Source organism: Panthera tigris, chromosome E2, assembly GCF_018350195.1.
Source record: "Panthera tigris isolate Pti1 chromosome E2, P.tigris_Pti1_mat1.1, whole genome shotgun sequence".
Taxonomy (NCBI): Eukaryota; Metazoa; Chordata; class Mammalia; order Carnivora; family Felidae; genus Panthera; species Panthera tigris.
In genome coordinates, this window is record NC_056674.1 from 554,244 (window position 1) to 578,965 (window position 24,722).

At 43.9% G+C, this 24,722-nt stretch overlaps 1 protein-coding gene across 2 annotated transcripts; it reads left to right on the forward strand.

Annotated features, from left to right (window-relative positions):
• Window positions 1–97: 97 nt before the first annotated feature.
• On the forward strand, window positions 98–22,816 carry ZNF606 (zinc finger protein 606). 2 transcript variants are annotated; one of them, XM_042969835.1, is made up of 8 exons: window positions 98–580; window positions 749–1,091; window positions 1,674–1,780; window positions 3,059–3,115; window positions 3,651–3,739; window positions 12,779–12,905; window positions 13,378–13,435; window positions 18,817–18,856. In XM_042969835.1, coding segments are annotated over exons 3-8 (363 nt in total). In that variant the 5' UTR covers window positions 98–580; window positions 749–1,091; window positions 1,674–1,749; the 3' UTR covers window positions 18,818–18,856. The 2 variants fall into 2 exon arrangements, with proteins under 2 accessions (XP_042825769.1, XP_007093561.2); XM_007093499.2 differs by having other exon boundaries at window positions 99–580; window positions 13,378–13,473; window positions 18,817–22,816.
• The last annotated feature ends 1,906 nt before the right edge of the window (window positions 22,817–24,722 follow it).

The following is a 24,722-nucleotide window of genomic DNA, read 5'->3' on the forward strand; positions in this document are numbered from 1 at the left end:
CTCGCTGCAGAGTTGCTCGGAGTACGTGCCATGGCGACGCTTCCGGACCAACCGGAAGCCCACTGCCCAGAACTACAACTCCCGGCAGTCCGCGCGACGCGTCCTGGTCGACGCCGGGGGAGCGGCCGCCATTGTCCGCCGCCGAGGTGAGGCGGTCGCCCAGGCGGTGGGGTCGCCGCCGTTGCTGCCGTGGGAGCCAGGAGGTTGGAAGAACAAGCGCGAAGACGCGGCGCCTGCAGTCGGGGCCGGCGCGGATCCCGCGCCTGCCCCTTCCGCGTCGGCTTCGCGCCCCTGTTTCCTTTGGTTCTGCGACCCTCCCGCCTCCCGCCTCTGGGCTCGCGGCCGCGCTGGGCCGGCTGGGCGGGCCCCGGTGAGCCCTGCACGTCGGGCCTGGCGCTGGGTAGCAGCCGTCGGCTCAGCGCGCCTTTGTCTGCCCCGCCGCGCGAGAAGATCCCAAGCGTACCGCCAGGCCGAACCTTGGAGCGGAACAAAAGCCCGAAGCGAAGCGGCGAAGCGATCCCAAGCTTGCTAAGTCGCTTGCCTCGAGCCGCGGGGACCGGCCCGCAGGGGTGGGAACCAGGTAAGGCCGGCCGCGAACCAGGTAAGGCCGGCCGCTCGCGGGTGCGGGCTCCCGAGCATCGCCTCCGCCTCCGGTGGTGCATAAGAGATCGGGCGGGAGGCCAGGCAGCAGGTGATGCGGCGCCTCTGAGGCCGTTAAAGGGAATAATAAACACCTTTCTTTCCCCAGCGGGTGTTTCTCGTCCGCGCGGGTTCAGCTAAGGCGCCGAGGGACGACGGCGACCGTGGGAGGGGGACAATCCCCGATTCTCTTCACCGTGCAGTGACGGCGGACTTGGTTAGGTTGCAAACAGCGGTGCGGAATCGTTTGCCTACTTTGAGTTTTGGCGCAGATCCCGGTGTTCCTGGGGCCAGCAGGCGTCCTGGTGCTTTATACTCACTCCCAGGAATCCGCAGAGCTCTGACAGTTGGCCCTCGTACCCTCGAGAGGTCTCGGGACTTGCACAAAGACTTGGAACCGACGGACTTTGTGGTCTGGGCTCCACATCAGGAAACGGACAGACTTGGGCCCGGTAGGTCTTGCCGGTTGAGTTCTTGTTTCCCTCCTCCCTTCCTCCCTTTTAGATAAAGGTTGCATAACAGAAAATCATTTTAGAGTACAGTTCACTGGTTTTTGTTGTATATTCAGAAAGTTGTGCAATAATAACTACTATCTAACAGAACATTTTCATCACCTCCTATAAGAAACCACCCGCACCATTAAGTGGTCACTCCGCATCTCTCCCTCCCCGCCCAGCTCTAGGCAACCATTGATTTCTTGGGGGGGGGGGGGAGGGGGGGGATGTGCAGGTGGATTTTACAGTAGTTTTTGTCAAATCAACCAAAAAATAACCTCGAGGTTGTCACTGACTGTCTCTTAACAACCACTGACAAATTTATACCCTCTCAGTCTGGAGTGTGGTCTTTTTTTCAGCTTATTCAAGTCACTCTTCATTTATGTCCTGGAATTCTGTTGTTTTTGACACGTAAATTCTGTTTTCTTACAATGCTCCCTACAAGTCTTTTGTTGCTTCCTTGGATGGGCTGTGTTCTTTGTTCCCACTGGCTCTTCTGTGACAAAGGACCAGTTTTGTCTTTTCCATTTTTGTCATTAGGTTGGTATTGCAATTGTCTGTGAATCACCTTAATCCAGTGCTTTTGGCCAGGCACCTGGTGGATTGATCCTGTGGGATGGCAGCTGTCAATCCATGGGCCTCCTGGGGTAAGTCCCAATTCTGTGTCTTCCGGGCCTCCTCAGTGGTGAACCTGCTGCAGCCAGGGGTCAGAGCTAGGGAGGGACTGAGAGTTTTGGGGGATTGGAGGGAGTCTCTCTGTCTTGGTATAGAATTAGAACTGAATGAGATTAAAAAAAAAAAAAGACAACTTGGTTGTTGGTGAAAAAGGAAAGTGGTTAGTGTAAAAGACAGTGTTATTTTGTATATCTATAGTCTTAAGATGTGTTAGTGGTTCTAAGACATTTTCTACTGATTTGTGGGATTGCTTAGAAGACAGATATACATACAATCAGAATTTCTCTATCATTGCCGTATTTTTTACCTTTAGTGTTGTTTCTCATTTATGTAGCAGTGGCATGTAATTTAAGAACAATGTTAAATAGCGTGATGTCAGTGATGTGTTATCTTTAAGTGAGGTTTCATGTATTTATCACTAAAGACATCAAGGGAGTATCTTACTACTTAGATTATTATTTTTATATTATATATTTTTTTAATTAATTATTTTTTCATGTTTATTCATTTTTGAGAGAGAGAGACACACACAGTGCCAGCGGGGAAGGGGCAGAGAGAGAGGGAGACACAGAATCCAAAGCAGGCTCCAGGCTCTGAGCTGTCAGCTCAGAGCCGGATGCAGGGCTCCAACCCACTAATGGTGAGATCATGACCTGAGTGGTCAGATGCTTAACTGACTGAGCCACCCAGGCGCCCCTCTACTTAGATTATTTTTAGCATTGGGTAACCTTAAACATTTTATCAGATACCTCTTCAGCCATTCAAGTGATTCTATTCTATTATTATCATTTTTATTATTAAAAAAATTTTTTTTAATGTTTATTTTTGAGAGAGAGCATGAGCAGGGGAGGGGCAGAGAGAGAGGGAGACACAGAATCCTAAGCAGGCCCAGGCTCTGAGCCGTCACTACAGAGCCAAATGCAGGGCTTGAACTCAAGAGCAGTGAGATCATGCCCTGAGCCAAAGTTGGACACTCAACCGACTGAGCCACCCAGATGCCGCCAAGTGATTCTATTCTTGATTCTTCTTGGCTATATCATGTCAGATTTTTGGGTAGTGACTTACCTGTGTATTTCTAGTATAAATCTAGCTTGTTATGTTGGATTTTGTTACATGCCTTGGGCTCTGTTTATGGAACTTCGTTACACCCATTAGTGAGACAGATCTGCTTTTCTATTTTGTTGCCTTTAGTCACTGGGATTGTTGTCACAGTGGCTTTTCTTTACTTGTCCCAACCTGATCTGGTGCAGGTGTCCTTACGGACCAGTCCTGGGGAATGGCGGCTGTTGACCCGTGGACCTCCTGGGGTGAGTCAAAAGCCTGTGTCCCCATTGGCCATGTTTGCTGCTGTGTCATGCTTCTTCCAGCAGTGACCTGCCGTGGCCAGGGATTGGAGCTGGGGAGCCAGGTGGGGATTTAGGGCAGGGGGGGTTCTGGTCCAGGTCTCTCTGTGCAGAGCTGGAACAGGGACGGATCAGAACATTCCATTGGGTGATAGAGTGATGGTGACACCTCCAGGAGAAGGGTGCATGAGAATAAGTGTGTGGCCATTTACAGCTCGGGCCCAGAAAGGATGTGAACTGGTACTACTTCTCAGAGATGGTGCTTCTGAGCAAAGGGGGCCAGTGCAGGACTCATGTTCAGGAACATTACTTCTCTTCTCGGAGCCCCATTTCCTTCATCTATAAAATGAGGAGTCTCTTTCTTTGCCCAATGGACACGGCTAGGAACTAGCTCTCCCTCAGCACACTCCCTGCCCCCGCCGTCACCCTGACCAGGAAGGACTCGTCGGCATACTTCCGGTGGGGAGAGCTGCCTCCGTGACTTTGTTTTCCTCCCCAGCTCTGTGTCCTCAGGACTCTGCCTGGCCTGTGGAAGAGAGCCCCAAGGAGGAGAGGAGGGTCACTGGGCTCCCGACAGCCCAGGTCCAGGTGAGTCAGGCATCTGCTTTTTCCTGAAGGGCTGTCCTGTACCCTGGGGTGTCCAGGTTGTCCCCCAGCATCCTAGTCTTTGTGTTCATAAGTTTATAGCAGCTAGACTTCGCCTAAAGAAAGAGTCGGCCAGAAGTTAATTGCTTTCAAAGCACATACAGGGAGAATTCAAACAGTTTTCTGTGACATGGAACCACATTATCGACCAACCTGTTCACAGAACTGAGCCCTGGCAATGCCGTGTGTTGTTTTGGTGGACGAGGGGCAGCCCCTTTGGCCGGCAGCAGCCCCCTTTTCTCCTCCCACCTTACCTCATGTATTCAGTGCCATATTGGGTTGATGCTGTCCTGTGAGCTCTGTGCTTGCTGGGCAGAGAACATGGATAAGTCCAAGCCCTGGTCCCGAGGAATTCTCAGTCCCCTTTCCCAAGGTGGTTCAGTCAGCTACTGAGGCCTCATGGCCTGCTGGTGCCACACCTGTGGTTCAGGACATGGGCCTGAGATGCTTAAGGAGGCCCCAAGCCTTGGAGAGGCTGAGCCCAACTAAGGCCTCGAGAAGTGGGAGACAGTCTGCATAAAGTCACTGGGGCACAGAGCAGCTGGAGTCCTTCCGCTGTGGGGAGGGACGCTGCCCGGGAGACATGATGCACTTGCACCAAGAGGTTAAGGGGGCTGCAGGGGCCTGGCCTTTTGTGACCCTGCCTGTGTGTGTTGGGTGAGGGTGGGGGCACCGCACGACCGGCGTCTGGGTGAAGGATGACCCTAGTTAGAATTGAGGATGCAGAGGCCAGGATGAACCTAACCAGGCCCTGAATGCCTACTGTGGAGCCAGGGCTCCATTCTGGTGGTAATAAAGAGCTTCCTAAGTGCAGTGAGCAGGAGGTGCCATTGTCTAAAATGTGGCTGGAAGGGTGTCCCTGGCAGGAGTGTGGGGGGGAACGGGGTCGTGGGAAGCAGGTTGGCATTTCAGGTGTCAGTGTGACCAGGGCCTGGGAGCAAGACCTTAAGAGGTGTAAGGGAGTTGATGCAGGGTAACTTTGAGACTATTAGCATGTGAGGATGGGTCCTGAGAGGAATATGACAGGAGACATGATAGGGAAGAGGTGGCAGGAAATAGGATAGCAGAGTTGATGATACTGGAAAGATGTCCACTCCTTTTTCTCCTGCCCAGCCTCTTCATTAGAGACACCCACTTAAGAAAAACCAATTGTTTTAATGACTTTATTAAAATATTCAAATACCATAAAAGCGTATAGTTCTGTGGGTTTTTGTATATTCACAGAATTATGCAACTATTACCAACCAGTATCTATTTCTGGTTCTGCTTCTAGAACATTTTTCATCCCCAAAAGAAATTCTATACCCATTAGCAGTCACTCCCTGTTCCTACCACCTTCGACCCCTGGCAACGACTCATGTACTTTCTTTATGTGTTTGTCTCTCCTGGACATTTCACATAAAGGGGATCATATGATATATGACCTTTTGCGTTTGGTTTCTATCACTTAGCATATTTTTAAGGATCATTTATGTTGCAGTACATATCAGTATTTTATTTATTTATATGATTCAGAGGCAGCCATTTTTAACTTACTGTTTTTGGTTCCTTAGGGTTGTCTCCATATTTCTAAATGAGATTTTCATCCTGATTCATGAAATTTACATTTACTATTGGCTCCCTACTATGAAAAATGAAGAAAAATAGTTTTGTTACCATATTTAGGTTTTATTTGCTAAGTTTAAATAATGGATCAAACAAATGTACTGAGGTATAAAATTATTAATAACGTCTCTACGTAACTTAATGCCTCCCCCCCAAATTAAAAATATGTGATGAAATTTCCCATGGTTTCAAAGCTGACTGGTGAAGTGCATCGCAAGTATGCTGTCCTCACGTGGCAGCACGGCTGTCCCGGGGAGCAGAGGGCCTGAACCACGTGGTGCAGAGTGGTGGTTGTCTGGCATCAGAACTCGGGCAGCTTTGATGTTCATGGCTGATATGTTATATAGTCATTTTCAGATTCTGTAAAAGAATCGGCAATGAGGCAAGGCTGAAAGATGGGCCCTGAATCAGTCGCTTGGGAACAAAAGTTAGTTGTAATAAAATGCTGTGAAGAAGTCTTAATAACCACTGGGCTGCACCCTGCTGTTAATCTATGTGAGGGTTCCTGAGAATTATTAGGGTTAATGCTGAGAAAATAAAATGGAGAATTAAAATAACAACACCCTCCAGTGTCTGAAGAGTTGTGATTTCTGAGAACATGCTCCTGGCCCCCCCCCACACTCACTTCAAATTTTTCCCTGTGGGAGATTCAAGACTTGAATCCTGTGAGTTTTGTACTAAGCGAGGTCTTCAGGAACACTAATGAGAGCCCCATTTCCCTCCACTGTTCCCTCCAAGTTAAATACTGAAATAAAGCATTCATCTGGTGAAAACATCAAATGCTGTCATCCCTTGTTATCTGAATAGTCCATTTTGGAGAACATGTTGCATAGCAAAGTTTCAACTAGTGGGAGCCCAGATCCCATTATTTTGAAGAATAGGGAAAATGATGATACCCCATTTAAAAAACTCCAGCCAGCCTCCTCAGATATGGAAACTCTCCAACCTGTCTGTAACAATCCGCCGATGATTTGTGCATGATAAGTGTGCACGTAAATAACAGTAATACTCTGTACCCATCCCTGGCTGGTCTGAGGATGTGCACGTAGTTGTTTTCCTTCTCTGCAAAAAACTTACTGAAAATACTAATGAAATTCTGAAGTTGCCAAAGAACCCATCTGAATTTCCCCAGATTTCGTGAATGGGCCAGCTGTCCATGATATAATGCAGGAGCTGATTTTACATCTTCCCTCGGCACCCTTACATCTTCTCTCAAACCTTCCCATGATGTAGATGTACGGTCGGGTTCCGTAAAGTGCCGTCGGGAGCCCTGGTAAGCGCTCATGCGTATGAACAAAGTGAAATTGCAAGAATGACTACAGGAAATTTAGGTGGGACATTTGCGAGTTACCCTAGCAGATGTTTGTAAAGTGCAACCTCACGTAAGGGTAACCTGGGAATGGAACGGCTCGCTCCTTCCTGTGCTAGCTTCTAGGGTCCCTCTAATCCACAGTGGTGAGACTGGGTGCGAGACCTCCATCTGCTCTTTCTGTTTCACTTCTAGTCTTGGTTTTGGATTTTTTTTTTTTTTTAATTTGTTTTTAATGTTTACTTATTTTTGAGACAATGGGAGAGACAGAGTGCAAGCAGTGGAGGGGCAGACAGGGAGACACGGAATCTGAAGCGGGCTCCAGGCTCTGAGCTGTCAGCCCAGAGCCCGACGTGGGGCTCAAGCTCACGAACCATGAGATCATGAATGACCTGAGCCGAAGTCGGACGCTTAACCGACTGAGCCATTCAGGTGTCCCTGGTTTTGCCTTTTCTGCCTCTTCAAGGCCTCCATGAAGTGTGGACCCCAACATGGGGACATACTCAGCTGGGCATCTTTTTTTCTTCCCCTTTGGCAGCACGTGAGTTCCTTCCCCTTTGATAACATCTACAAATCTGGAAATATTTCTTTTTACTTATTCAAAGTTTTATTTTGACAAATCCCATAAGCACAGAAAAGTATGGAAAGCAATCAAATATGGTCTCCATTACTCAGAATGAAGTTGTTAATGTTTTGTAATATTTGCTTAGTTTTCCCCAGTCACATTCTCTTCCCATGTTTACCCAGAATAGCTGCTTACGGTGTGTACACAGCTAATCAATTGTCTTACTCATATGTAGATAATAAGCTATTTATATAGACATCACATAGATAGTAGTCTAATTCTTTTTAAGTTTTTTTTTTCCCTAAGTCATCTCTATACCCCAGTGTGGGGCTCAAACTCCCAACCCCGAGATCAAGAGTTGCATGCTTTTCCTACCCATAGCTTTTCTATACCTTTCTTTGCTTATTCAAGGTCAACTTTGAGATCCATCCATGTGATAAGTTCCTTCCTTTTGCCCTCTGTTCATCCCTTTTACAGATGGGCGTAGAAGCCCCTCCCCCCCCCCCCATTTTTACTATTCCAGGAAAAGCTGTGTGGACCTTCTTGTAATATCATTTTGTGCATACATCTAAATGTTTATCTAGACGTACCCCTCAAAGCAGAAGTATGCTGAGTTTTAGGGTGCACGTTTGCAGTATGACCAGCGCTGCCCCGTGGCTGTTGGAAAGGGCCTCCTCTCGTTCTCACCGCCATGGAAGAGAGCCTGTCTCCCTGCATCTCTGCTGCTGAGTGGCAGTGTCGGGTCTTTTAATTTTTGCATAGCTCAAGACCAAAATGGTAGATTGTGTGGTAGATTCAATGGTAGATTCCTTGATTGCTAGCAAGGTTGTGTATCTTTACATATCGTTACTGGTCATCTGGATTTCTTCTCTGTCTCTCTCCCACTCCTACCTCTGTGTAGACTCTGACCTGTTGATACGTAGGCATTTTATATGCATTCTGGATCCTGGTTCTTTGCCATGTGTGAATTGTCTTCTCCCAGTCTGTAGCTTGTCTTAACTTTGTGGTGTTCTTTGTCAGTCCCATGTTTCCCGTATCTGTATTTGTTTATAGCTAGTGTTTTTGTTTCTTGTTTAAAGAATTCACATATTAAAAAAAAAAAAAATTCTGTTCCTTTAGGTTGTTTCTGAGGTCTTCTCTTACATGGTGGGCCTCCTGAAGCAATTGCTGTGTGTTCACAGTTTTTTTTTTTTAACATTTTATTCATTTTTGAGACAGAGACAGAGCATGAACGGGGGAGGGTCAGAGAGAGAGGGAGACACAGAATCTGAAACAGGCTCCAGGCTCTGAGCGGTCAGCACAGAGCCCGACACGGGGCTTGAACTCACGGACCGTGAGATCATGACCTGAGCCGAAGTCGGACGCTCAACCGACTGAGCCACCCAGGCGCCCCGCTGTGTGTTCACATTTAATAAATTCTTGTTCTTTCAGAGCCCCTCTTGTGTCATCCTGTTTTATACTGAAATCCCTCCAATCAGAGAATTGGGATTGCAGTTCATTGAAAGTAGGATTGTAGATATTGCCAGTATTCTGTGTACTTTTGGCTTCTGCGTTTGGTCTCCCCGCCTGTGCTGCACATGTTCCTAGCGTATCCATGGCTCTTGTGGTCTCCTGTGCTTACCAGGGAAGAGCTGTGAAGCTGTGTTTGAGTGTTCTGCTTTCCTGTGGCTGAGTAGGTTTGGTTCCTGGTTGGCTTTCCTGTGTGTGTGTCCGTCTATCTGTCTCCCTCCCAACGAATCTCACTCTAAGCTCCATGGACCTGCTTGGGCCAGGATCCTCGGGTTGGTTGTGTTTCCGGGCATGCAGCTGGCTGTCAGGCCACAGACCTCCTACCCCACATTGTTGAGGTTTCAACTCTGGGGTTGTTGGTCACCCGAGCAGCTGGAGAACCTCATGCACTCCTGTGTCTGAGCAGGGTCAAGGCAGTGTTACCCGAGTGTAAGTGCAGGGCATTTGGTGGTGGTGCTGCCCACAGGTGGCTGGTTGGGAGCTGGGATAGCTAGCAAAGCTGTCCTGAGTACCGACTTGCCTTGTCACCTGTTTTCAGCCTGCCTCTCACTCCTGACTTAATCGTTTAAGCTCAGAGCCCCAAGCCTCTCCTGGGAACTTCTTCCACCGTAGCCCTTCTAATGTGTGGGGGCTGGGATTCCCTCTGCTTTGTTTCCTTGGTCTGCTACTCTTAAATCTGTTCCCCATCTTGCAAGAACGTGTGGAACAACACGTGCCAATGGCCTCTTCTTTTCACTGGCTGGGATGTTTCTCTTTCTCAAACTTTATTTAGGAGATATTTAAACCCTAAAGTGGAATCTGGACCTTGTGTTAGTTCCTGTTAGCATTGTAACAACTTACTACAAACTTAATGTCTTAGAATAATATGAATTTACTGTCTTGTTCTAGAGCTCAGAAGTTTAAAATGGGTTTGTAGGCTCTTGGCAGTCAGCCAGTTCTGTGTTCTCATTGATACCACTTCTTTGACATATTGTTATGTCTTCTCTCTCCCCTTCAGATGTCAATAAATAGCAACATTTTTCAAAGACAAGAAAAAAAAAAAGGGTCTGTAAGGCCATGTTCCTTCTGGAGGCTACAGGGGAGAATTTGCTTCCTTGCTTTTCCCAGCTTCTGGAGGTTACCCTAATTTCTTGGCCTGTGGTCCCCACCCTCCATCTTCAGGATGCCTTGATCCAACATCATGTCTCCTTTTACTCAGACCCTCCTCCTTCCTCCTTGTGATTACATTGAGCCCACCTAGATGATCCAAGATAATCTCCCCAAATCAGTATCCTTAATGTAATCACATTTCTGCAGAGCCCCTTTAACATAATGGTTATAGGTTCTGGGATTTAGGATGTTGCCATGTCTTGGTGAGGGGTGTTATTACAAACACCCATGTTCAATAACTTCAACTGTCAGCTTTTAGCTTTGTGCCTTTTTCTCTATCCTGACACAAAAACTGGAATATTTTAAAGCAAATTTCAGATATTCTATCATTTTGCTTATCAACACTTCTGTGTAATTTCTAAGAGATAACATCCTTTTTAGAAAATAATAACTTTATCTTTTCACACCCAACAAAATTAACGACAGTAAGTCCCTGTTATTAGTTAATACCCGGCAATGTTCAGTTTTTTCCAATTGTCCCCAAAATATGTTTTACATTTGGTTCAAATCAGGATCCAAACGAGGACCACACACTGTGTGCTTAATATGCTGAAGAAACCAGGTCACTTTCTTGTTGGTTGCCTGATTTTGCCCTCTTGATGACATTGGGTGAGTTCCTCCATCCCTTTGCCTTCCATAAGCTGATAATTGGACTAGAGGGATGAGTAGATTCAGGTCCCATATTTTTGGTGAGAGTACACCATAGGAGATGCTGGGTCCTTCCTACTCTGTTGCATTAGTGGGTACAGGACATCTGATCGTCCCATTTTCGGAAGATGCTATGGATTAGGCTAACTATAGCCGCCCCTCCATTATTCTTCATGTTATTCAGACACGTTCAGTGTCTGCCTTCCATGTGTGATATGGCAGTTCCTGATGATCGTTGCCAATGTCGACTACTTGATTAAAGGTTGCAGAATCGCTCCCTGCAGTGTCTGTTAGATGTAGTTCTTTTATTCCTTAGGTGCGTATAGGGATTCCATTGGGGTCTTGGGAGGGGTGGGAGGTTAACTTGTGACTCGGTTCACCAGCTTAACAGCTGCTAGGGTGTGGGTTTGAAGCTTGTTAAGTGTAGCTGAACTGAAGCCATCAAGTAGATGCCACCCTCTGTGGGAGTTAGGTGGCATGAGGGAGCACACCAAGAGCACCCTGGTGAGAAAGCATGGCCTCCCAGCTGCGTGTGATTGGGTGTGATTGCTCTGTGAAAGTACACTGAGCTTATTATTTCAGCTCACTTGGGCTTTGTGCACTTCACTGTCCGAATGTTACACTTATATTAAAAAGTTTATATTACTTAAAAACATAGAAGCATCACCCAGCAAGGAAACTGAGGCCCTAGGCAGATCTGTAGAAGAAAGCCAAGGTATTGGCTTGATGAGTCCAAGGTTAGGGATAGTTGCACTAGGAAGTTTTGCTCTGCAGTTTTAAGTGCTTTTCAGAGTAAGGGAATTACTGCAGCAGAATCAGTTCTGTGTTTTAAGCTAAGCATTATTTGGTGGAGGGGGAGCAGTTGGGATCGACAGAGTAAAAGTTGTTACATTGAAGACCAGCCATGAGGGTGAACCTGATCAGAGATACCGAGCTCAATTTGTGAGCCTTGACCGGCAGGGACAGAAAAGAAGGGCGTGAGAAAGGCTGTATGGGGGAAGCGGTAACATAGCGGGCCATGAAGGCGTGGGGAGAAGTTCACAGGAGGCTCAGTGTGGAAATTCGCTGACACGGAGGTGGACCAGAAAGCTGGTTTCAAGATGGAGGGGAGGACCTAGAAGCTATCAGGGCCTGTGGGAATTGTAGTATACCACCCCTGATGGACAGCTCACTCCACCACCACCACAAGGGAAAGCACGCTCCCACTCCACCCTGGAAGTGCCCAGATAACTGAAGCTGACACTGAGTGCTTAAGAGCACTGTGAGCCAAGTGATGCGTTCACTGCAAAAGGTTATAATCATCTTCCCCTCTATGTTTCCAGTTGAGCATTCCTGGTTCTATTTTTCCTAAAAACATCAGTTGGAACATTTTAAAACTCAAGGTTGTTTTTTTTTTCTTTAAATTTTTAATGTTTATTTATTTTTGAGAGAGACAGTGTGAGCAGGGAAGGGGCAGAGAGAGAAGGAGATAAAGAATCTGAAGAAGGCTCCAGGCTCTGAGCTGTCAGCACAGAGCTGGATGCGGTGCCGGAACTCACGGACCGTGAGATCATGACCTGAGCCGAAGTCGGATTTAACTGACTGAGCCACCCAGGTGTCCCAGAACTCAAGGGTTTTTTGACAGCAACCGTACCTGATTCTCTGGCTTGGGCTGCTCTGCTCAAAGCTATCATACTCTTAGCTCCAGTCCTTGGGACAGAGATGATCTGGGAATGGAAACCTCCGTATAGTCCCTAGGAAGACAGTCTGTGAATATTTAATATCACCCTTCCAGGTACTAGATCCACATGTTGAGCAAAGACTCCAACCTGTTTAGCCTGCAGGCAGTGCTTGTAGTCTGTTTCCTCCCTGATCCTGGACTTGAGTATCTTTATCTCCAGAGAAGGGGGCCACTGGCCTGGTGGGAGTCCTATCCATACTAGCCAGTATTACTAGAACTGGGTAAGAGCCTTAAGAGAGACCTATTCATTTTTGTTGTGGTTATCATGGGCCTAGATACCTAATTTCCTAAGAGTATCCCAAATAGGGGGCCCTTAGGTGGCTCCCAGTGGGACCTGACAAATCAGTTATAGCAGTGAACATATCCAGGATAATTCTATATCCTGTCTCCTCCCCAGTGCGGTCAGCCTCACTCCATCCCCAGAAAACATTAGAGGATGTGGCTGCAGGCTGAGGAGGAACATCTGTGCTCTTTTAGGAACCAGTGACCTTCAAGGACGTGGCTGTGGACTTCACCCAAGAGGAGTGGGGGCAGTTGGACTCTATTCAGAGGACCCTGTACCGTGACGTGATGCTGGAGACCTATGGGCATCTGCTCTCTGTGGGTAAGGTGGTGCTGCCTGAGTAAATGAAGGTGTTTCCATGCAATACCTTCTGGTTCTCTGTGTTTAAGAGCTCACAGGCTGTAACTATTGGTAATATATGTTAACTAGATTTAGTGTTACGATAATAACACTAAATGATAATTTCACAATGTATACAAATATTGAAACATGTACACCTGAAACTGATATAATGTTCTGTGTCAATTACATCTCAGTTTTAAAAATTAGCAACGCATAACACCACCACTGACCAATAACACTCAATAAATAAAATAAAAAATAAATAAAAAAGAGCTCATGAGGGTCTCAAAAGGGCTGAGATGATCTTGAGCCCTCCTGAGGTTCAAGAACAAAATTCCTAATGCTTATAAAGCATAAAGTATGCTTATTCTGCCCAAATGATAAGTCAGGGAAGAACAGGCAAGGACATTTTCAAGGCTACACAAGTCTGTGTTTTTTCCTCCATGTGTAGGGAATCAGATTGCCAAGCCGGAGGTCATCTCTCTGTTGGAGCAAGGAGAAGAACCATGGTCAGTGGAACAAGCATATCCTCAAAGCACTTGTCCAGGTGAGGGCAGGTGGGAGCAAGGAACTTTCCTGCAAGCCCTCCTTGTTTGAGAAAGGGGCTGAGGCCATGAGGAGTTACCTTCCTCAGAGGCATTCACAATTTCCTCCAAGGAGCTGCATCCCGTGTATTGACTTTTTTGTAGCTGTTGATTCAGAGCAAAGGTGGCCACCCTGTTAACAAGGTAGCAGATTGTATGAGCTGCAGTTTCCCTTCCTCTCCGTCCATTCTCCTGATGCCCCTCATATTCTCTGCTGTCCCTTTCTCTGAGATAATTTCTCACTCACTTACCTGCTTTTTAGTGTGTTCATTTCCTTTTGTGACAGACTCACAGCCAGGAGCCACAGACTCTTTTTTTTTTAAGGGTTTTATATAGGTAATGTATTCACATGGTTCAAAAAATTCAGAGCTACATAGAATGTGTGAGCTGAAAAACCTCACTTATTTTTGCTGCTGTTATCCACATTATTTCACCCCACCTCCCCACAGGGCACGTACACACAGGTAACCACTTTTCTTTTATTATAAATGTTTCAGCTATTTTCTTAGTGGTTTCCCTGAGGATTATAATTAATATTTTAATTTATAGTAATGTACTTTGGTTAATACCATTAATTTTGGTAGCATACAAAAACCTTCCTTCTGTGTATTTCTATCCTCACCCATTTATGCTGTTATTGTCAGAAATTACATCTATACATAGTATGTCCATCAACACAGACTTACAGTTATTGCTTTGTTTTTGTCTTTTTTTTAAATTTCTTTTTTATTTTTGAGAGAGAGACAGAGCGTGACTGGGGGAGGGGTAGAGAGAGAGGGAGACACAGAATCCAAAGCAGGCTCTAGACCTCTGGTGTGGGGCCTGAACTCGAGAGCTGTGAGATCATGATCTGAGCTGAAGTCAGACGTTTAACCAACTGAACCACATAGGTGCCTGTTTTTGGCTTTTAAATCAGATAGGAAAAAAAAATTACAAGCAAAAAATGTGTTTAGACGGCCTTGTCATATTTACCTATGTAGTTACATTTATTGGTGTCCTGTATTTTGAGTTACTGCCTGTGTCCTGTCATTTCACCCAAAGGACTCCATTTGTTTTAGGGCAGGTTTGCTGGCAGCAGACTCTCTCAGATGGTTTATCTTGGAGTGCTTTCCTTTCCCCCTCATTTTGGAAGGAGAGTTTTGCCAGATACAGGATTCTTGGTTGGCAGTATTTTTCTTTCTTACCTCCATGGTTTCCAGACAGGTATGCCCTGTTGGTCATATGAAGATCCCTTGGATGTGATGAATACCTTTTCTCTTGCTGCTTTCAGCATCCTCTATCAGGCTTTGGCTTTTGACAGTTTAATTATCATATGTATTCTATGTTCCCAGAAATGTTTTAGAACTTTTCAAAGCCCCTAAGAACGTCTTCTCCCTTGGCTTTTTAAAAATCATTTTGGTTTTGCGTATTGTTTGCTTTAGCTATTTGCCATCGTCTCAGGCGGTAATGACTTTTTAATATACTGCCTGTAAATGTTTGACAAATACCTGCTTCCTAGAGGCTTCCAGTCCCTGACAACCTTTCAAGGGCCTGACAACCACCAAATGGGTCAAATAATGACTATTCTTTGGGAATGAGGCTTTGGGGAACCCCCAGCTTCGTGCTGTTCCCTCTAGTACCAGAAATATTGGCTGTTATTTTACAAGGCTGCTGCTGAGCCGGGGAGCCAGAGATGGGACTAGGGTAAGTTACAGTGCCCCAAAGCCCACTGTTCCAAAAATTCAGCTGTCTTTCTTGAATAAACTCTTCTCTGGGCTGCCAGAGGACTTTGGTTAATGTATAGAATTCTGAGGAAATTGATTCTGACAGTTTTTGGTTGCTTTTATGGAATGGTGAAATTTCAGAGGCCCTATTTTGCCATTTTTACTGACATCTTGCCCCAGATAATCAGTTTTAATAATTTCTATTATATGTTTCCAGAGTTTCCTTTCACAGCTAAAAGCATATAGAGATACGGTTATTTTCACCTTTCTAAAAGTAGAGTATAATCTATTCTGTTGTGTATCTTGCTGTTTTTAATTTAATAACGTACAACAGCCTGTTCTTGAGTTGTGAAGGTGGCTATCTTCCCATCCATTCTAATGAAGTAGGCTTTTTGGAGTCTCATCAGTTGCCCCCATTCATATCTGAAACCTTCCATCAAGGGCTCTGAATTCCAGGAGCTTTAACTCTCCTACTCTTGGCGCTGACCATTCTGAGTTACTATCCTGAACCACCGTCCTGAGGTTTGGTTCCACCATCTCCATCCTTAAACTTCTGTCTTGCAAATCACCTCAACCAACTCTGTGATCCTGCTAGAACCGGGAAGCTCATCTCTTCCTTCTAAATTACGTTTCGTCCTCTTTTTGATGCATATCGCTGGTACCAGCCTCCTGTGAGTCCTCCAAGCTGGAAATTGAGAAGTCTTACCTTCCTTTTCTTCTCCAAGATGTAATGGTTCTTCTAGCTCCTGAGATTTTCTGCCTCTGAAATGTTAGTTGTGTGTCACTCAGCTTCTACCAACATCACCCTCAGGTCCCTTACCAAATTCCAGCTCAAGTTAATGAATAAATTTTTACTTATTATTAGCTACCTCAGGTGTTTTTTCTTGATCTACCTCCCTGAAATCTTCTATTATGAGCTCTCTGTCAGTAAATCTGCAGTGATTCGAGTAGCCTTTTAAATAACTCTGACTAGATAGGTTTCAAGACCATCCATTTTTTTCTGTTATTTTTCTCATTTTGTCACTAGCTCGTGCTGTACAGGAGCAGTATGTCTATATTCAAGTAAAGCCTGAAGGCTGAGCTCATGTCATTTCTCTTGTGCGAAACCTTCCTAGATTGTTTCTGTTGAGTACTAATCTCTGATCTCCTTTCCTAGCCTCCCACCCGCCCAGCAACTGCATCCCCTCAGGCTCAGTGATACACTGTGTGTATTGTTGACAACTGTTTACTATGTCCTCTCATCACATAGGTTCTAACTCCCAGGTTAGATGATACTTTGTTGTCCTGTCTCTGGTTCTGGATACTCAGACTACAAGTACCAACTATAAAGTAGGACAAGAATTGTTCATTTGCTTAGCTACCATTTCTTAAAGTTTCTACTGGAAGGATTCAAAATCTATATGAAGATTGATCATTCCCTAACTTCTAGGAGCTAAGCTTGAAATTAGTAATAAATGCCACATCTTGAGCAAAGTAGGGCCCCTGTTGTAATGGAGTTGGATAGTAAAAGGAAGGAAATGGTGTATGGTGAAGACAGAAGAAAAACCTAGAGAAAGTGGACAAGAGTCTGTGTCGAATAAGGTATCTGTGGCTTAGACCCTGCGGTAGGGTAAATAATGACACCCCCTTCCTCCCAAAGGATGTCCACATCTTAAACTTGTGAATATGGTACTTTGTATGGCAAAGGGGCTTCTCAGATGTGAATAAATTTTGAGATGGAGGGATTATCTTGTATTATCTGAATGACCATGGTAATTGCAAGGTCCTTGTAAGAGTGAGGCAGGAGTGTCTGAGACACAGAGAGGAGATGTGGTGACAGAAACAGAGGATGAAGTGATATGCTCTGCAGATGGAGGAAGGAGCTATAAGCCAAAGGATGCAGGCAGCTTCTAAAAGCAGGAGAAGGCCACGCTGTAGATTCTGCCCTAGAGGGAGGCTCCCCTGATTGTAGCCCAGTAAAAGCCATTTTGGACTTCTGACTTCCAAAGCTGTAAAGTAATAAGATTGTGTGATTTTAAGCTGCTGCATGTGTGGTAATTTGTTATAGCAGCAGTAGGAGACTCAGACAGACCCCTTCAGTTGTTGGAGGACTGTTACCTCAGCAGTGATGGTGGATAGCTTTCATATGTTGAACTTGCCAGACATTTCACTGGATTCACAATCTCGCGAAGATATTGGAAACATCCTCTGTGGATAGTATACAGCCAGTATGTATGAATGTATGTGCGCGCGCGTGTGTGTGTGTGTGTGTGTGTGTGTGTGTGTGTGTTTATATATACATAGATTTTTAAAAATTATATTTGTAAGTAATCTCTACACCCAACGTGGGGCTTGAATTCACAACCCCAGGATCAAGAGTTGCACGCTCTACTGACTGAGCCAGCCAGGTGCCCGGAGCCACAATTTAAATACAGATTATATCAGGCTATAACTCCTGTGTCTTCATCATAATGTGTTGCCTTTCGAGTCTGTCTTGTGTGCCATTGCTTTGCAAATCATTCTGTAGTTAGAAGGGTTGTAACTGTAGGAGTGTTCTTAAACTATGGTGATTTGTGGGCTGACAAATTTTGTGTCATTGACTGAATGGAATATGAAACAATGAGACAGCATATTAACATAGATAAGATCCTTGCTTGAAGCTTCTGTTGGTGATACTTTCTCTTAACGCCAGTCCCTCCTTTTTGGGGGGCAGGTGTCAAAATAGGGAAGGAGTCAGGATATTAAAACACAGAAGTGAATTAGGACACTTTCATCATTTAAACATAAGTTAAAGGCCTGGTTGCTTGTTTATCTTGTAAGCAAGTTATTTCTTATTTTTTCACCTTAATAATATTCACTGGGTCCCTTTGTCAGGGATCCCCCAGGCCACCCTTGGGTTCAGTGATTTCACTAGGATGCACAGGACTCAAAAGTCATTGTACTTTTGTAATGCTGTACAAAGCAATGGCAGCAGAGGGAGAAGGCACATGAATATAAGTCTGGAGGAAACCAAGTGCAAGCTTTCAGTAGTCCTTTTCCAGTGGAGTTGCAGAGGACACACACGTTTAATTCCTTCAGCAGTGAGTTGTGACAACACATATGACATGTCATCTACTAGGAAAGCTGGCCAGAGCCTAGGAGTCCAGGGTGTTTATTGGAGATTTGAATACACAGTGCCTATGTAACTGACTGCAACCACTGAAGCTCCAGACCCCCAGAAGGAAAGCAGATGTTCACCATAAATGACCATAAATGTCATTTGTACACACTATCTAGAGAGATGCTACACAGTGTGCTTCAAGGCCTCAAGCATGCAAAACACTCTTAGACCATTCCAGGACCTCGATTCCTTTACCATACACCTTTATCCTGGTCTTTTTTTCTATGGGAAAATGCACTTAAATGGTTGTTATTGGTATCCAGTATACACTTATGCTGGTTCACATACTTTTTTTTTTTCACTATTCTCCTCTTCCCTGTTACGATCTTTGTGTTACAAATCTATTTGAAAACAAGGTCACACCTGCCTTTTCAATAATACGGACAATAAATCTCACTTTTCCCACTCTGTTCTCGGAAATTTTTTCTCTGTGCTCTCATGGCTTTTTTTTCTGATTATTTCAGAATGGATGAGAAATCTTGAAAGCAAAGCATTGATCCCAACACAAAGCATTTTTGAGGAAGAACAATCCCATAGCATGAAGCTGGAAAGATACATATGGGATGATCCTTGGTTCTCCAGGTTAGAAGTCTTGGGATGTAAAGACCAGTTGGAAATGTATCACATGAACCAGAGTACAGCTATGAGGCAAATGGTCTTCATGCAAAAGCAAGTACTATCTCAAAGAGGTTCAGAATTCTGTGAACTTGGAGCAGAGTGTAGCCAGAGCTTAAACTTTGTTCCATCTCAGAGAGTTTCTCAAATAGAACATTTCTATAAGCCTGATACAAATGCTGAAAGCTGGCGGTGTAACTCAGCCATAATGTATGCAGATAAGATTACCTGTGGAAATCATGATTATGACAAAACTTTCTACCAGTCCATACAACCTAATCAGCCTGAAAGGATGCAGACTGGAGGTAATCTTCTTAAATGTACTGATGCTGTGAAATCTTTCAATCATATACTACATTTTGGTGATCATAAGGGAATGCATACAGGAGAAAAACTCTACGAATATAAGGAATGCCATCAAATCTTTAACCAGAGCCCATCATTTAATGAACACCCACGACTTCATATTGGAGAAAACCAGTATGATTACAAAGAATATGAGAATATCTTTTATTTTTCATCATTTATGGAGCGTCAAAAAATTGGTACTGTAGAGAAAGCATATAAATACAACGAATGGGAGAAAGTCTTTGGGTATGACTCATTCCTTACTCAACATACAAGTACATACACCTCAGAGAAACCCTATGAATATAATGAATGTGGAACATCTTTCATCTGGAGCTCTTACCTTATCCAGCATAAGAAAACTCATACTGGAGAGAAACCCTATGAATGTGATAAATGTGGAAAAGTATTTAGGAATCGTTCGGCCCTTACTAAACATGAACGGACTCACACTGGAATAAAGCCCTATGAATGTAATAAATGTGGAAAAGCCTTCAGCTGGAATTCTCATCTTATTGTACATAAGAGAATTCATACAGGAGAGAAACCTTATGTATGTAATGAATGTGGGAAATCTTTCAACTGGAACTCCCATCTTATTGGACATCAGAGAACTCATACCGGAGAGAAACCCTTTGAATGTACTGAATGTGGGAAATCTTTCAGCTGGAGCTCCCATCTTATTGCCCACATGAGAATGCATACTGGAGAGAAGCCCTTTAAATGTGATGAATGTGAAAAAGCTTTCAGGGATTACTCAGCCCTTAGTAAACACGAAAGAACTCACTCTGGAGCAAAACCATATAAATGTACTGAATGTGGAAAATCCTTCAGCTGGAGCTCACATCTTATTGCCCATCAGAGAACTCACACAGGAGAGAAACCCTATAACTGTCAGGAATGTGGCAAAGCATTCAGAGAACGCTCAGCCCTCACTAAACACGAAATAATTCATTCTGGAATCAAGCCTTATGAATGTAATAAATGTGGGAAGTCCTGCAGCCAGATGGCTCACCTTGTTAGACATCAAAGGACTCATACTGGAGAAAAGCCCTATGAGTGTAATAAATGTGGAAAATCCTTCAGTCAGAGCTGTCACCTTGTTGCTCATCGGAGAATTCACACTGGTGAGAAACCCTATAAATGTAATCAATGTGAAAGATCTTTTAACTGTAGCTCTCACCTTATTGCACATCGGAGAACTCATACTGGAGAGAAACCATATAGATGTAATGAATGTGGGAAAGCATTTAATGAGAGTTCTTCCCTTATTGTACATCTAAGAAACCATACTGGAGAAAAACCCTACAAATGTAATCATTGTGAGAAAGCTTTCTGTAAGAATTCTTCTCTCATTATTCATCAGAGAATGCATAGTGGAGAGAAACGCTTTATATGCAATGACTGTGGAAAAGCCTTTAGTGGTCACTCAGCCCTACTTCAGCATCAGAGAAATCATAGTGAAGAGAAACTGTGAATTGAATTGATAAGAGATTTTTCTTTTATTGTACATTTGGTAACACACTGAAAAAAAACCCTATAAATATAATCAAGAGGGCAAATTGTTTAGTAAGAATTCAGAAAGACTTCTTTTTATTATTTGGTAGAAAGTATCTCCTTAGAAGAAACCTATGAATGAAAAGAATAGAACAAAGCTTTCAGCAGTTATGTAGCCTTTATTTAATATCAGAGAATTACAGTGAAGAAAACTCAAATCCCCTCATGGTCCTACTTGATTCCTACCAGGAATCCTACTTGAGGAACATGAATATAGGGAATAAGACTTCTTTCAGTAAGAGATCTCAACTGAGGTCTGAATTTGTGGATTGCAGTGCATTGTTAAGGGAAACCTTATTCTAGGAAAAGTTTTTTAACTGAAAGTACACTGTTTTGCATCAAGCTGGAATAATGGATAGGAAGCTTTATAATAACATCTTGTGCATAATTATGGAAATACAGATTTTGCTGTTACAAAGGGAGAATGTGGGTGCCGTTTAAGGAACACAATATGAAATACTAAATCTGAATTTAAGAAAAAAAATTAGTATTGAATGGGATATTTACTGTCGACCAAGATTAACCTTAGAAAAGATTAGTAAATGATTTTACTAATGGTGGAAAGATTATTACCTAGAAGTATGAGACTGATGTTGTTAGAACAAAAGTTGACAGTTTATGACCCATTGTGTCAGTGTCCATGGTTTACTCATGATTGCATTGTTGGAAAATTCACTTGTGATCTGTTTTAGGCAATCACTGTAAGTTACAATTGTGGACACTGCATCGATATACATAATGTTAAGGAATGAAAAGGACACAAAACTGTATATACGTATCTATTATAACATCTAAAAAATGTATATGGATAAGGACTGGAAGGATCCATGGAGAAATTAACCTTGTTAATTTAAGATTTTTAAAAAAGTTTTATAAACACAGCACGTATGTGCTAGGCTTTGTTTTAAATGCTTTCAGATATTAACTTGTTCAATCTCCTTAACTCTATGAGATAGGTACTATTATTATCCCAGTTTTACAAATGGAGAAACTCGTGCAGAGTGTTGAGAAACCTACCTAAGGACACACAGCTATTAAGGAATGGAACCAAGATTGTTTGGCTCTAGAGTCATGTTTTTAACTACCATGTTATGCTGCCTCTCCAGTGATTTTTTTTTTCCCCTAAATTTTTCTTTTGTTCAGTTTTCTATAGTAGATAACTTGATAATAAAAACCGAGAAATTCCTAAACAGTGAGAAATAAAGTTACCTGGCTCTCTGACCTGAATGATTTCTGGTAACATGAGAGCTAAGCGGCCTTTGGAATATGAAGTCTGGATTGGACAGTCAGAATCACTGCCATTTTCTAGTACTTGGGTTCCCTAAGATTTCACCACCCACAATCCTGAGCATTACAGCACAACAGTGACTGGAAGACAAATCGGAGGTTTGGGCAATGCTGAGGAATGCCTCTTGATGGGGTTAGAATGGCCCTTGTGGGGCAGAGAGCAAGAGACACTACAGCACATGGGAGCATTGTTTCTCAAGGTCTCTCTCAAATTCAGTGTTTATGCTTTCTTTATCTTCTCTTGATGAGAAGATTGCTTGATAGTAGGGGCGCTTCAGAAGGGAAGGAAGCTCACCAATTCATCAGAGTGAGGAAGTCTCTCTGAGTGCTCCTAGGGGAAAGGAGGCAGGATGGATAAGCAGATTTAGGTGGCTTCTCTCCTGTTCACAGATATTTCCTCTATTTCCCTAAAGTAGGACTATAATTACGGGCCAGGAATCCTTGGATAGGCTTCAAGGACATTGGTTAGAAATCCAGGATACAAAAGGTTCATCTAGTTCTTACAGGGTCCCCATTGGTTGAGAAACAGTGACCTACTGGTGTGGGAGGGTGTGTGTTCTGTAGCTGGAACTCACATAGGTATGTAACATCTGATTCCTTACCTTTCAGGGCTTAGTGCATAGTGGTCACCCAATAAATGTTGCAGGAGTAAATTAATGCATTTCTCATGTGATTTCTGCAAATATCTTTAGAATAGAATTAGCAATATTATCTCTGTAAGAGAAAGTAATATGTGTCAAGTAATACTGTGAATATATGGGTAGAGTATTCTAATACCCAGTGTAATACACTTTGAGCAAACTGAGATTCTTTGATTTAGTGACTCCAAAGAATCTCATAATTCATATACAATATTACACAAGCATCCTGACAAGTCACTCTATATTACACAGCTTAATATCTTTTAAAAAAGTTTTTCTAAAAGTGCCTTTTGTGGCCCAGCCCATATCACAAGTCAAGAGAAAGTCCCAGACTTCTGCTTCCTCCTGGAAGGATCCCTACATCTCTATCATCTATCACACAGCGTTATGTGCACAGTGTGCCTTGGATGTTCAGGACTCCCACACCCCTTCACCTCCCTTACTCCAACCCTCTAACCTATGTATGGCTTAGTTCATTGCCCTTTTTTTTTTTTAACCCCATGTTCAACTCCCCAACTCTGGAACCTTCTGCTGGGCCCAACTGGAACTCATTTCATCATGAGCTCTTCCTTGAAACCTTCCTGCTGTGACTGAAGCTTGAGTCTCCCCTATGCACAGTGTCTCTTATGATGGCTTCAAGGGGTGGCTCCTTTCTTCTCCCCTCCACCCCCCACTTTTCTCATTTGCAGCCTCTAGATTGTTCCTCCCTTCTCTCTAAAACTCACCTCTGACTCTTGGGACATGAGACCATCACACTTGCTTCCCTTCATTCCAGTCATCTATTATGAGTCACTCATCCACATATCAAAGAATTCGGCACCTGCCTTACTGCATCTAGAACCATTCCATCATCCATCTGGATGATCTTTCCATGTCCTGACCTCACAGGACCCCTCTGCTTATGGTTTTGTCAACCACTTGCCACAGTCAGTCACTCCCATGGTCATCCCTAGGACCATTCCATTACTAGTGACTGGAACCCCTCCACCATCTGTTTCCTAAGCTGCTTGGCTTGGCTATTTAGTATCAAAATTCCAACAATTCCTTGACTTAACCTTCCCTCAGGCTCACTGCCAGCAGATGACTTTGCTTCCCGCTTACCTGAGAACAGAAGGAATCAGTAGAAGCCTTCCATAACGTACCCATTGTCCACAGTGTCTGCCCTGTCCCACAGGGACCTACATACAAACTGGCTGGGTTGACTCCAGAGCCTATCTCGAGGGCATTGCTCTAGCAAGTTTGCCTTATCTCCTGTATCATCACGTTCTGCCGATGTACTAGATTATTCCCACCAATATGTAAACATACTTAAAAAAAACTCTCGATAACACATTCCCTTCTAGCTCCTGCATAATTTCTCTGCTTCATTATAGAAAGCAAAATTTTTCAAGAGTTGTCTGTTTTGCGGTCTCCACTTCTTTTCCATTCTTGAAACCTCTCCAAACCTACCTCACTGCCAGATGTCCTCCACATTGCTAAACCTAGTAGTCAATTCCGTTTTTTACTTCCTTGAAATATCAGCAGCATTATAGATCATGGATCATTACCTCCTTGAAGCATGTTTTTCACATGGCTTTCAGGACTTTACACCTGATTCTGGCCTTCATTTCAGGCTCCCTTAGCTGTTTCCTCCCCCACTTCCCTTACCTCTTACTGTCAGGGTGCCCCATTTCCTGTTTACATCCCTGAAGTTCTTATCCAGTCTTGAGGCTTCAAACACCACTGTTATGCTGAGGACTTTCCTTTTAGGGCTACAGTTTGAGGAGTGTTGAAAAATGTCTACACCCTTGTTACTATCACTACAATCAAAACTATATTTTCGCTTTCCCAAAAAGTTCCTTTATGTCTCTTTAGTTAATCCCCATCACACCCCACTGCCCCAACCTCTGGGCAACACCTATCTGCTCTGCCACTACATACTA

Bases quoted from the DNA above. Each gene is read 5' to 3' on its own strand.
- ZNF606 (XM_007093499.2), top strand. From the start codon at position 1,750: ATGGCAGCTGTCAATCCATGGGCCTCCTGGG. The intron at 3,116-3,650 runs GTGAGTCAAAAG...TTTCCTCCCCAG, and splicing joins TGACCCGTGGACCTCCTGGG to CTCTGTGTCCTCAGGACTCT. The intron at 3,740-12,778 runs GTGAGTCAGGCA...GTGCTCTTTTAG, and splicing joins TCCCGACAGCCCAGGTCCAG to GAACCAGTGACCTTCAAGGA.